This window comes from Neofelis nebulosa, chromosome 12 (assembly GCF_028018385.1).
Source record: "Neofelis nebulosa isolate mNeoNeb1 chromosome 12, mNeoNeb1.pri, whole genome shotgun sequence".
NCBI classification, from domain to species: domain Eukaryota; kingdom Metazoa; phylum Chordata; class Mammalia; order Carnivora; family Felidae; genus Neofelis; species Neofelis nebulosa.
The window spans coordinates 8,994,182-9,006,928 of NC_080793.1; the positions used below are offsets into that span (position 1 = coordinate 8,994,182).

Here is a 12,747-nt window from a genome sequence, read left to right on the forward strand (position 1 = left end):
ACACAACTCAAATGTTCACGCTGATTCGCAACGCCAAAGCACAGGGAAATGCCATGTGTCTCCAACGGGTGTAAGGGACAGGCTCACTGACAACTGTCTCATGTCTTTCCAAGGCTCTGCTCTAAAAGGAACTGGTTTTAAAAGGCCTTCCCTCCCCCTCTAGCAATTTCTCACATACAGTGATGCACCATGGGCTTCTTCATGCTCCCCTCTCTGATCTTCCTTCCTCTAGCCTGGCCTCCTCGAAGCTACTCACACGCTGTAGGCAAGGCGGAGTGTGTCCAGTGCCAATCCAATCTGGCCAGGCCCTTGCCTCAAGCCCTCCGTGGCTCCCTACTGCTCTTAGGGGGATCGGGGCCTGAGCTCCCCACTCACGGTGTCTGGGCCCCAGGCCATCTCACCCCTCCCTTTCACTCCAGCTGCTTCTCACAACACCCTCCACCTCATTCTCTACTCTCCAGCCAGTTTTTTCCAACAAACATGTTTTTCCTCACTCCAGGGCTCTTGCACAAGCTGTTGTCTTTGTCTGGCATGCTCACCTCCCACCTCTTCACTTAGCTTATTCATTCTTTAGGGCTTCCCTCCAGGAAGCCCTCCCTGGCCCCCCCACACTGGGGTGGGGGGCCCCCTCTATAGATGCTCCTTTGCCTTTCCCTTCATGGTGCTCAGCTCACTTTCAGTTTCCGGTTCACTCCTGCCGGTCAGGTCTGGGCTGTGGGTGCCACCAGAGCAGAAAGGGTATCTGTCTCGTCCACCACCACCCATCATTCGCTGGTGGGCACCGAGAACACACCATCTAGCGGAGGGCTGGCACATGCTGCCCTCAGGCTCCAAGTGCAAGCCCCTCACTCCCTGTGCTGTTCTGGGGGCTTTGGGACACAGCATAAGTGCTTCTTTCTGAGAGTCCTTTTAGATACCCCACAGGTTAGGTCTCTTTTACGCTTGGAAACAACTTGCCTTTATTTTAAACTTCAGAGTCCATATTTGAAAACAAAGCCTTGCTTTATTTATGGAAGGGTTTGCTTGTCTGAAGGAATTCCTTAGGTTCTAGAAATTCCCTTCACATATCAGAGGCCAAAATCCATCTCCTATTTTCAGATAAAAACTGGGTAAATTTACCAAGAATGTCTAAATGTTCTCTCACAATTCAGAACTGTCAGAGTGCCTAATTTTTGTTCCTTGAGAGATCACAGTCTTCCAGACTGCCTATGGTTACCTTTGGAATCAGTTCTAAACCTTTGAAAATCCACTGCACTCTTAATTTCATGTAGCTATTTCCTGGAGGGAATTATAGGTAGTGAAAACCAAACACCCTCTGAGTCAGTAGAGCTGTTTAGAAATAAACGGTGCAGGCCATTCTTTAGTCTGACCTGGGTGTTAACAAGGAGTTGCTATCAGACAAATTTAAGCTGCAAATAATTGACCTAATTCTCACCACTCTTTTTTTTTTTTTTTTTAATGTTTATTTTTGAGACAGAGGGAGACAGAGTGTGAGTGGGGGAGGGTCAGAGAGAGAGGGAGACACAGAATCCGAAGCAGGCTCCAGGCTCTGAGCTGTCAGCCCAGAGCCTGACTCAGGGCTTGAACCCACCAACCGCGAGATCATGACCTGAGCCGAAGTCGGACGCTTAACCGACTGAGCCACCCAGGCGCCCCTCACCATTCTTTTTACGCTTTGAAGTAACTGGGAGGAAACTTTTTGAGACAGTCTTACTTTTAAAATGTAGCAAGTTTTTCCCTCAGTGTTTTTTAAATTATGCTTCACGAGATACAGTGAGCCAAAGCGCGGCCAACTGGCCCTAAAACTTGCATGAGAAGGAGCTGGAATACACACCCACACAGTAGCAACTGCTACGTGCGGGTACAAGCAGACGGTCCCGAATAATCCCAGGAAACCAGTTGCCATAGAACCTTCCACACAGGTTCAAAAGAATTGTTATAAAAATAAACCCCATACCTGCCATTAGAGGCAAATATCTGCTGAAGCAGCATTCGAGGTCTCCAGCAATGCAGGCAACAAAGCAGCAGGGAATATCCGGGGCTGACCTGAAGTCCGTCCCAGAGAATAACTCCCTCCCCCCAAGGGAAAGACCTACAGTGAGGACTTTGCCAAGGGAAAAAGAAATGGTTTCAGACATTTTTTCCTATATTGTACTTTCCAGGAATTATGTAACTATTCCTCCTTCGATAAACAAATCCAGCCCCGGGACAGGTTGGGTTTCCAAGAGGGACGAGCACTGAAACCACAACCTGGCTGTGGGCAGGGTCTGTCCACGGTGACCAGATGGGCAGGTAGGGCCCGACTGCCCTTAGGGCGACGAGCCCACTGAGCCTCAGAAGGGGAATCTTGCTTCATTCTCTTTAACGGAACCGTGGTGTCCCCCCGTGGTAAACCCGCGCGTGCCATCCTGAGAACAGAAAGCACATTGGTGTCGCCTCCTGGTCTCTCCCTCTTCGCTCGTATATATGTCAGGAGTCATTCTGATAGAGCAGGAGAAGTGCAGCCCGACTGGCTGCGGGGAGAGGGAAGCGGCCATCAGGCAGGAAGGGCAGGAAGGGCAGGAGCGCGGCAGAGGCTGGGGTCTCGGGGGCAGAGGCAGGAGGGTGGTGCAGCACCAAGGCCTCTCTCCAGAGAGGCACTCACCTCCAGAGAGGCACTCACCTCACTCCACAAGAGGCAGCCGAGATGAGGCCATCCAGGACAAGGAGGGCCGCGGCTCCAGAAACTGAGGGCCGACACAGGCAGTGTGTCCACCGCAAGGGCAGACCTGTCCTGCAGCCTGACAAGAGTCATCGGGTGGCACACGAGGGACCTCTGGCCAGTGGCCCGAGGAGGTGACTCATACGCTCAGTCTGATTGTAAAGGACAGGGGATCAGAAAGGGGAGGCGGTATCGGTGCGGTTTGCCCTCAGAAGCCCAAGACAGCACCACTGTGAGGTCCAAGAACAGAGAGTGCCGCAAGAAAGATTCAAGATAATTCATCCGACTTCATACGGTGTCTGATGGAGGCCACCCACAAGTCATGAATAGCAGAGGACACGCATGTGGCAACTGTAAGGGTAGAGTAGGAAAACAATGACCTGGACAGTGGACGTGGGGAGTCAGGAGAGGGCAGTGTCAGAGCCTAGGGCTTGCGGCCAGACCACGGGGGCCAAGTCCTGGCTCTGCCACTCTCTAGTTATGTGACCCTGGGCGACCTCTCAGTGCCTGCTTATTCACCGGGCCATTGCGAGTGCTCACTGAGATCAGGCCATCAGCAAAACGCCTAGCAGAGTGCCAGACACACAGACAGCAGACAACAAGCAGCAGCTCTCATGACCACTCTCCGGAGTAGACAAGAAGCCGTCCTTAACAATCCAGGAGCATCTCTGCTAGTTGAACCAGTGGGCCTGCGCTAGACAACCCTCACCCTCAGACTATCAATTTCATCCCTCCGTTGATCAGCCTCGGGCAAAGTGGGAACAGGTTTGTGAGCTGCGCATATCCACACACCCTCCTCCCTCTGAGATAGTGACTGGCAAGTCAAGGGGAAAGACACTGCGGTTTACAGTAAGCCGTAAGAGGAGAGCAAGGAAAGAATGAGAAAGCACGGAATGATGTCCAATTCAATAATATGGCATGAAGACTAAACAAATGTCAGTGAGTGAAAGGCAAGGTCTCTCATCCTGGGTCCAACTAAGTGCAGTTCTCAAGGAACACACCTAGAACAAAGCAATCTAAAATATTCACACCCAAAATACGGTCACAGGTTTATAAAATGAACGCAAATAAAAAATAAAACAGATTTCACAGAATTAATGTCAGACAAAGAAGTAAAAGCAAATAACAAACAGAATCAAGATCACTTTGTATGGGACGCTTCACCATGAATTTGTAACTGTTACAAACTTCTATATACTAAATAACGTAAGGCAGAAGCTATTAGAAATGCAAGGGGAGTCCCACATATATTTCTGTCCTTGATAGACCAAGTTCTCACAAATTAGTAATTTAAATAATATAATGTAATAATGGGAGTAATTTGAGAGATTACACCTTCTTTTCTAGCAGTCGTGAAAGATTTACAAAAACCGATCTTATATTAAGCCACAAGACAAATATCAAACATTTTTTAAAACCTAGGAAGCATATCTGCCACATAGTCTAAACCAACGTAAAATAATTAGGGAGAAGACTTGTGGGGCGCCTGGGTGGCTCAGTCGGTTAAGCATCCAACTTTGGCTCAGGTCAAGGTTCCGTAAGTTCAAGCCCTGCATTGTGCTCTCTGCTGTTAGCTAGCACACAGCCCACTTTGGACCCTGTCTCCCTCTCTCTCTGCCCCTCCTCGACTTGTGTGCATGTGCACATTCTCTCTCTCAAAAATATTTTACAAAATGGTAATATTAAAGGGAAGACTTGTGATTTTAAATTTTTTTTTCAACGTTTTTTATTTATTTTTGGGACAGAGAGAGACAGAGCATGAACGGGGGAGGGGCAGAGAGAGAGGGAGACACAGAAGCGGAAACAGGCTCCAGGCTCTGAGCCATCAGCCCAGAGCCTGACGCGGGGCTCGAACTCACGGACCGCGAGATCGTGACCTGGCTGAAGTCGGACGGTTAACCGACTGCGCCACCCAGGCGCCCCGACTTGTGATTTTAAAATCCAAAGCTGTTCACAGCAGTACAATACATGATGGCCCAAAAGTGAAACAACTCAAATGCCCATCAAATAAAAAAATAAAAGGTGGCATATCCATACAGTGGAATATCATTCGACAACACGAAGGAATGAGACACCATCAATTGTGCTCCAACATGAATGAACCTTGAAAACCTGATACTAGAGAGAAAAACTCCAGTCATAAAAGACCACATACTGTACAATTAAATTTCTATGAAATGTGCAGAATAAGCAAATCTGTGGAGACGGAAAGTAGATTGATGGCTGCCAAGGGCTGGGGGCGGGGGTGAGGCCAGAAGAGAGTTGGCCAGAAGGAAAAGGAGGTGACCACTAACAGTGCAGGGTTTCTCTTTAGGGTGATGAAAATGTTTCAAAATTGTGTTGATGGCCGCACAACTCTGTAAATAGACTACAAACCACTGACCTGCATATTTTAAATGGGTGGGACATAAATTACATCTCAATAAAGCCATTTGAAAACAAAAACAGAAACCTCAAGCCCTTAAAAATTAAAAAAACCACTACTACTTTAATACTTGGATAAAAGAAAAACTGAAACTATAATCACAGATTTAAAAAAAAATATATCACTGAGAACCCTATAACAAAGCAGGTAACAGCAATCAGAGCAAACTGTTCTCTATTTTAATTGTTTTCCTTAACTGTTTCCTTAAAATTGTCTTCCAAATTAAAGTGCTGAGAACAGTATTTATACAAAGGAGCTACTAATTCAACCAAAGTAGTTAAAAGAAATAACAAAACAACGTAAGGAAAACAGGAGAAACGAACTATCAGAGACTAAAGCAGAAATTCCACATTGCACCAAATTTAGGACGTCATTATAACTGTTTACCAATAAACGATATTGCAATGCTTTGTTTGCCGTCACTTGAAAGATGCATCCCCACTTCGGAGTTGTTAAGATGTGGAGAGAAAGATCACATCCTAGACTGACAGCAGATAGTAAACTAGGAAGCAGAAAGATAATGTGGCCCATACATACAAAGTCGAATTCTGTGGACAGACCAACAGACATACCTCTGGCACAGCAAATTAAAAAAAGAAAGCGAAAACAAAAATGCAAACTGTCAGGAATGCAAAGCAAATACAAGCATTCATATACTGAAGGCTCAAAGTTACAGGAGAATATTGCATAAAACTATGTGGTCAAAGAAAATTAAATGAGGAAAAAAAACTCTACGCAAATAATTTTGAAAACTTGGGTCAAGTGGACGATTTTCTACTAAAATTAAATTTCCCAACTTGGTTTGAAAAGAATTAGAAAACAATGATCATGGAAGACACTTACGAGGTGTCAGAAATGTATCTCCAGAAAATTACACTAGAGCTCTGAAAATATTTGGGAGACAATTCTATGAAATCTTAAATTTCCTTGTTGATAATACTATTTTTAGGTTATAAAAAGATAGAAGTGGGTTTTTTTTTCCAGAAAATTAGCATAATCATGAAACCCAAACTGTAAAAAGTACTTTTTACCTATCAAATTGGCAAAGATAAAAAACTGAGAGAGAAAGGAAAAGAAAAAACCCGTGCACGTGAAAATACACATTATTTGTGCATATGGGAAAGCAGAAAATTTTATCCCCTTGCCATGAAAGTATAAGTTGCCACAGCCTCTGTGGAGAGCGTTTCGAAAACATACATAAAAAGGCAAATTTTTGCATACATTTTGACCCAATAATCGCACTTATAAGAATTCATTGTAAGGTAATAATCATAACTATATATGAGGTTTTTGCAACAAGGGTGTTCACTGCAACATTTTAATAACAAAATGGAGGAGCAGTCTAAATGTCCATGTCAGAAAGCAAATTCGAGCCCGACAAACCCATCCGACAGGACTGAGACACAATATAGAAATGCAAGTAATAACATTAAATGTTCACTGTAAACATGGATTTTTATACGCACCCAAACAAATGAAAGGGTATGATGGAAAACAGTGATCGCATCTACATGGGATAACAAATGATATTAATTTTCTTCTCCTCCTGATTCTTTACAATGAGCATTTGCTATTTTCTAATCAGAGAAATCCATAATCATTATAATTTTGTTGATACAAATCTTATAAAATACGTTTATAATGCCCAGAGAAACCGGAACAGAGGAGTTTTGGCCTGAGCTCCCCTAGTTCAAGAGAATGTGGATGAACCTGAAAGTCTCATGACCCTTCTGGGCTGGAGGCTGGGGAGGCTTGTGATTCACAGGTTCCTTTATGTAAGAAGCAGAATATCCCTTGTTTCAAGGCTCTCAGCGAGTTTCCCATCCTTGGGAAGTATCAACACCCTGTTCCAATCTGAGGAGCTAACCAATTACCTCTTCATCCATGGCCCACACTTCTTCCGGAAATTTATCAACTAGAAACTGTAAAAACATCTTACTTGGCACTGAACAGATTTCTTAATAAATAATAAAGCCAATTCAGACTCCTACCTAGATAGGGAATACTTGGAACCATCTTCAGGCTTCGAATATATTCCCGGGTCCGCTTGTAATTATCTTCTTTAGACATCAGGTAGTCCAGTTTCTCAAAGGTTGTCTTGTCTTTTCGATTCAAAAGCTGGAGTGGAAAGAAAATAGGGTCTGAGACAGAAGAGAAATAAACCAGAAGAAGCTAAGGAAAAAGGATAACTGTGCACAAAGACTGAAGGAAACGTCCTTCTGCAGTATGCCAAATCCTGGACACCACTGAAGATTTCAAGAAGCTGCCGCGTGCAGAGATGGGAAGTTTCATGGCTTCAATTTTGTCATTTTTCACCAAATCTCACACTTGGAAGATATCCTCCAAAGCTACCCAGTCCACTGTTCTAAATGATGCCAGAGTGCCCTGCACAGTACCTGCCTCCAAGGGTGCACAGACCCTATGACAGAAGGAGCTCACAAAGTAAAGCAGATTAGAGACAAAAAGTCACTTAGAGTTACTGCACTGCTATATCAGGTCTCCCCCTGGGTCCACAGCCTTCTGCTCCTTCCTCAACATCGTCACCACTGCTGAAGGTCCCAGGAAATTTGACATGGTCCACTCGTATGCTGTGCCCACAGCCAGGCTGCCCCTCTAATCGGGCTATCCCTGATTCCCTGGAGTTTATGGTTGTGTTATATTTATACTGGGTACAGTATTTTAATCAAAAGAAGCCAAACTCCTCTTCCATATGCAGTCATCTTAGCAAAGACAGGATGAGAAGGTAGCCACAGGGACATAAAGATCCTTTATGACTGAGATCTCTGGTATGTAAAGTTTGGTCACCAGGTGACCAAGGATGGTCATTGGGTGTAAGGAGCCTTCTTAGAAGGAAGGAATAGAAATCTGAACCCCTGGTTTTCCAGACTTGATACTAAGGAGTCATATTGCAGTTGTCCTGCAAATCCCAGGTTAAGACTCAGAGCCAGAAAATGGCAATAAGGCTCCTTAAAACGGCTTTGAGGAAAGGAGTCTAGGCTGGGAGACCTGGCTTCGCAGGAGGATTCAGGGGGACAGTCACTCAGAGAGTACTGGCTTTGGCACAGCATGTGGCTGTGGGAGCATGTTGGGAGCTCTCCCAAGTTTGGCTTCCAGAAGCCAGGGCCTCCGGGATTGGAGATCAGTGGCTGAGCTCAGGAGTATAAATGGGGCATCTCTGGTCCAGCTTGGTTCTGAGACCCCGATGGTCTGTGCAAGAACGTGGACCGGCAGCCCAGCCATATCCATCACACTAAGAAGGGCAATGTCGAGCTGCCCCGTCACGCAGCATGGAGAAGTGGAACAGTAGCTGTCTAGCACCAGGGGAAGCAGGCCTCTTGTACCAAAGTAACCCCTTTGGGTTACTGCACAAATACAGCGCAGTTCCCAGCACCTGGGTCTGCAAATCCCCGACTCAGGCCACGACTGACGCGTCAGAGAGCCCGAGTTGCCCTGGGCAGGCTTCGCCCACCTCCTTGATCCTTGGCCTCCGGAGTCCCAGAGGATGCAGCCGTACGATAGCCCAGCTAAGCAGCGACAGCTTAAGGACATTAGGGAAGAGAGGCAAAAGAATAAGCTGGAAAAAAGGTCCCAGTGTTGAAGAAGCTGGAGAATAAATAGCAAGCTTTTTTTTTTCCCCACTGAGAAATTCAGGACACATCAAGGTAGAGATGCTACACAGATACTAGGAACAACAGCTGCTTAACCAGCTTGCGAATTCGAGGCTGCTACTCAATATCAGATTAACAAATGGACAGGAAACAACACTCTCTCCCATTTGCTTTTTTGTACAACACCATGATATACAACTCATCTGATCTTTACAAAGCCCAATGACAAAGATGGAGCCAGAACCAGCAGGTTCAACATCACAAAGATGAAGTGACTTATCTGAGAATCTATGGGGAACGCGATTCAGTAGAGGAGAGGGTGCAACGTGTTAAGTAAATAGAGACCAAGAACCCAGACAAATAATAAATAATGGGCAAGGGAAGTGTTAAGGAAAGCTCTGCGTAGAGAGGAGCATTTGAAATGAACATTTAAGGAGGAGAAATCACTACAGAACAATACATACCCAGATCAGAACAGATCCTTTAGTTGTGAACTGCCCCACTGTAAAGTTGAGCCGATTCCTTACTCCGCTGGCCAGAAGGTCATTTCTTTACTAATGCAACCTAGAACCTCACTGAGTGCTTTGCAATCACCCATGTCCATCGAGCAGTCAAACAAATCCCTGTTATCCTCACACACTGCAGCTGAGCCGTGCTGTCATTCAATGCTTACACCACTGGTTCTCTGGTCCCAGCTGGGGAACTGCCCACATCCCCTGCCACGTCCAGTCTACCCGCCTAGCCTGTCAAGTGCCTCTATGCAAGATACAGACTGTCATCTGTGCCTTGAGCAATGGATATGACCATGCCAATATGAGGTTAGAGGCCTGGGAGATGTGCCTAAAAATCACCCTGCACATTCACTTCAAACCAACAACTGGGGTTCTTTAGCAGAGTGAGACAAACAAAGGCAGCCACGTTTGCATGCTCCCGCAATTTAAAACCAGGCTCCTCCAGGTCACACTTCCCTCTGTTAACCTTGCCTCTATACACATACTTCCCATTTACACCCTCACTGCCCCCCCCCCCACATACACATACTCACATACACATTCAGAAGGGCTGGATCTGGTTAACTTCACTCATCTGCTCCACTCTGTGCCTACATAGTAAATTCAAGATGGCATCAGACTTCTGAATAGTATTGTACAGGATTCCAGAAGACTCCAAACATCTATTTCCCATGCATGTATTTGAAAACTACTCGAGAACTTCCTCTGGCAAAATAAAGGAATAAACCAAGTACAAGAAGATAATGGGATACAAGAAACAGCAGATCCCATCCAGGAACAGTAAACGGAGGTTCTGGGATGACAGATGATCAGCTAAGCCTTAAGAATGACTGGTCCGCATTATCTCAGCCCTGGAAGAGAGGTCTCCAGAGAAGAAGAAGGCTCAACAGAAAACTGGACAGGATAGCATGTTTGTTTGGGGAGGAGAAAGATCTATTTATTACACATAATAAAAAATTAAAATAAATAAAATAATTTTAAGATTTTGTATATTATATATAAGTCTGGTGATACAAGATATTATATATGTTTGTATTATAATAAAATAATCTAAAAATTATATTTTACATATATATGTATATATATATGCGCATATATACACATGTATGTAGTTGAATCTCAAACAGTGCAGGAGTTAGGGAGCTGACCACCCACATGGTCAAAAATCCACGTATAGGGGCACCTGGATGGCTCCATCGGTAAAGTTGTCCGACTTCGGCTCAGGTCATGATCTCACAATCCATGAGTTCAAGCCCTGCGTCGGTCTCTGTGCTGACAGCTCAGAGCCTGGAGCCTGCTTCGGATTCTGTGTCTCCCTCTCTCTGCCTCTCTCTCTCTCTCTCTCAAAAATAAATAAAACATTAAAAGAAATTTTAAAAAAACCCACATATAACTTTGACTCCCCCAAAACTTAACTACTCATATCCTATTGTTGACCGACAACATAGTTAATTAACACATATTGTGTATATGTATTATATACTGTATTCCTACTATAAAGTAAGCTAGAGAAAGGAAAATGTTGTTAAGAAAATCATGAAGAAAATACATAAAAAACATCGTACTGGATTTATTGAAACTAAAATCTGTGTGTAAGCGGACACGCGCAGTTCAAACCCATGTTGTTTAAGAGTCCACTGTATTATATAAAATTATGGTAAAATATGCATAATAATAGTTTATATATATGTATAGGCGTATGTGTCTACTAAATATACCAGCTATCTACCAGATATTATACATGTTATATAATTTTAAATATTCACTATTATATATATTACAATACATATTCTATACTATAATACTATACCATAATTATATAACACTAAATACTGTATTATTATAGCATTGTACATATTATCTGGAAGATAGATGGTAGTTAGAGTAAGAATTTTTTTTTAAGGGAATGAGAAATGCCAGGGAAACAAAAAGGTATTCCAGGAAGGCCATGTTATTCATAATTTACTACTTGAATATACAAGGAACTGTATTTACACATTCTTAATAACTAAAACACTCAATACTCCTTTAACAAAAGAAATTTAACTATAGTAACATGAGTGTTTTTGAAGAAAGAGAGAAGGTGGTTCAATAAAACTAAACCAATATCCATCATACAAAGAAGTCACCGTTATGTAAAGTGAATGGATCAAGAAACTGTAGCAAAAGTACATTGGTGGAAGTGTGACAGAAACTACCAGAAGAAACCACTCAATAACCAGAAGTGATTGCCTCTGGGGGATGAATCAAGTATGGAAGGAGCAATGAGTCCTAGTTGTTTCACTAAGCCTTTTGCAACTTAGTGATTTTTTTAAATTAATTTGTGTTTAATATGCTGAAAAAATTCTTTTAAGGCTTGAATTTTTTAAATATAGGGTTTATTAAAAAAATAACAGCATTTACTCATGTATGTTTTAAACTTTTATTACAACTAGAGTATAAACTAAAAACCTCATACGGACTGAGGGTCCTTGAGATTTCAGACTTTATGGCAAGCCTCAGGAAGAAACCATCAAAAAAGACATACAAGAAAATAAGGTACTTGCCTGCCTGAATCAAACATATCCTGAAAGCATGCGTGCTCAGGAAAAGGGATAAGGAAATAAGAGTTCACTAAATACAACAGGCAACTTCACTTCTAGAAAAACTGAGAAGTCGTGAGCCACCCTCAGATTTCTCCCACAATATTTATAATGCTTGGGATTCACTGCGCAATTACACGTGTCTCACTCAGCAAACAGTGAGTCCCATGAAGGCAGCAGCCACGCTGGTTGTGTTCACACCACCATTCCCATACCATCTGGTATGGCTGCGAACACAGAAAGCATGTTGCCCACGTATCTGTTGAATAAGAGAATGGAAAAACTAACGATGATAACTTAAAAATCCAAATCCTTGGAAAAATTTGAAAACTCCCATAACTCTTGGGTCAAAGAAAAAAAAAAAAATAAAAGCCAGGATTATGGACTATTAACAAACCACAAACAGTGAGAAACACCATATGTTAAGCTATGTGATGAGGCCAAAACTGTACTGAGAGGAAAATGCATGGTTTTAAATTCTTCAAATTATGCAAGTGACAATATAAATGAATTAAACACTCAACTCAAGAAGCTATGTAAATGGGGCGGGGGGAGTAAGGGAAATTGATTCACAGATAAAATTAGGAATTGATAGGTTACAAAACAAAACTAAATACCGGACCTATAGAAATGATAACTAAACCCAGGTAAACCCTCTACAAATAGGGAAAAATGAGAGAATATACAACATTAGGATTGAGAAAGGGTCTGTGACCATAGATGCAAACTATACTAAAATTACAAGGTAAAAATCAAGTCCCTGAATTTAATATTAAATAAAGTGTCAGCTGCATGGGATAAATGGGACTCATAAGCTACAGGGTCAAAAGCCAGGAAGACCACAAATCTTGGTCAAATACCTGAAGAAATAGATTGCTTTGGGAAATCTCCCTTATCACACCCTGGGAACCTATATGTG

The 12,747-nt window shown here is 43.2% G+C and overlaps 1 protein-coding gene across 12 annotated transcripts in view; it reads right to left on the reverse strand.

Moving 5' to 3' along the window:
* RALGPS1 (Ral GEF with PH domain and SH3 binding motif 1) overlaps positions 1-12,747 on the reverse strand; it is a 315,600-nt gene that overhangs the window by 144,467 nt on the left and 158,386 nt on the right. For all 12 annotated transcript variants that reach the window (XM_058694076.1, XM_058694081.1, XM_058694077.1 and 9 more), the window contains one exon: positions 7,118-7,244. In XM_058694076.1, the coding sequence (XP_058550059.1) occupies positions 7,118-7,244 (127 nt within the window). The remainder of the gene's footprint in view (positions 1-7,117; positions 7,245-12,747) is intronic.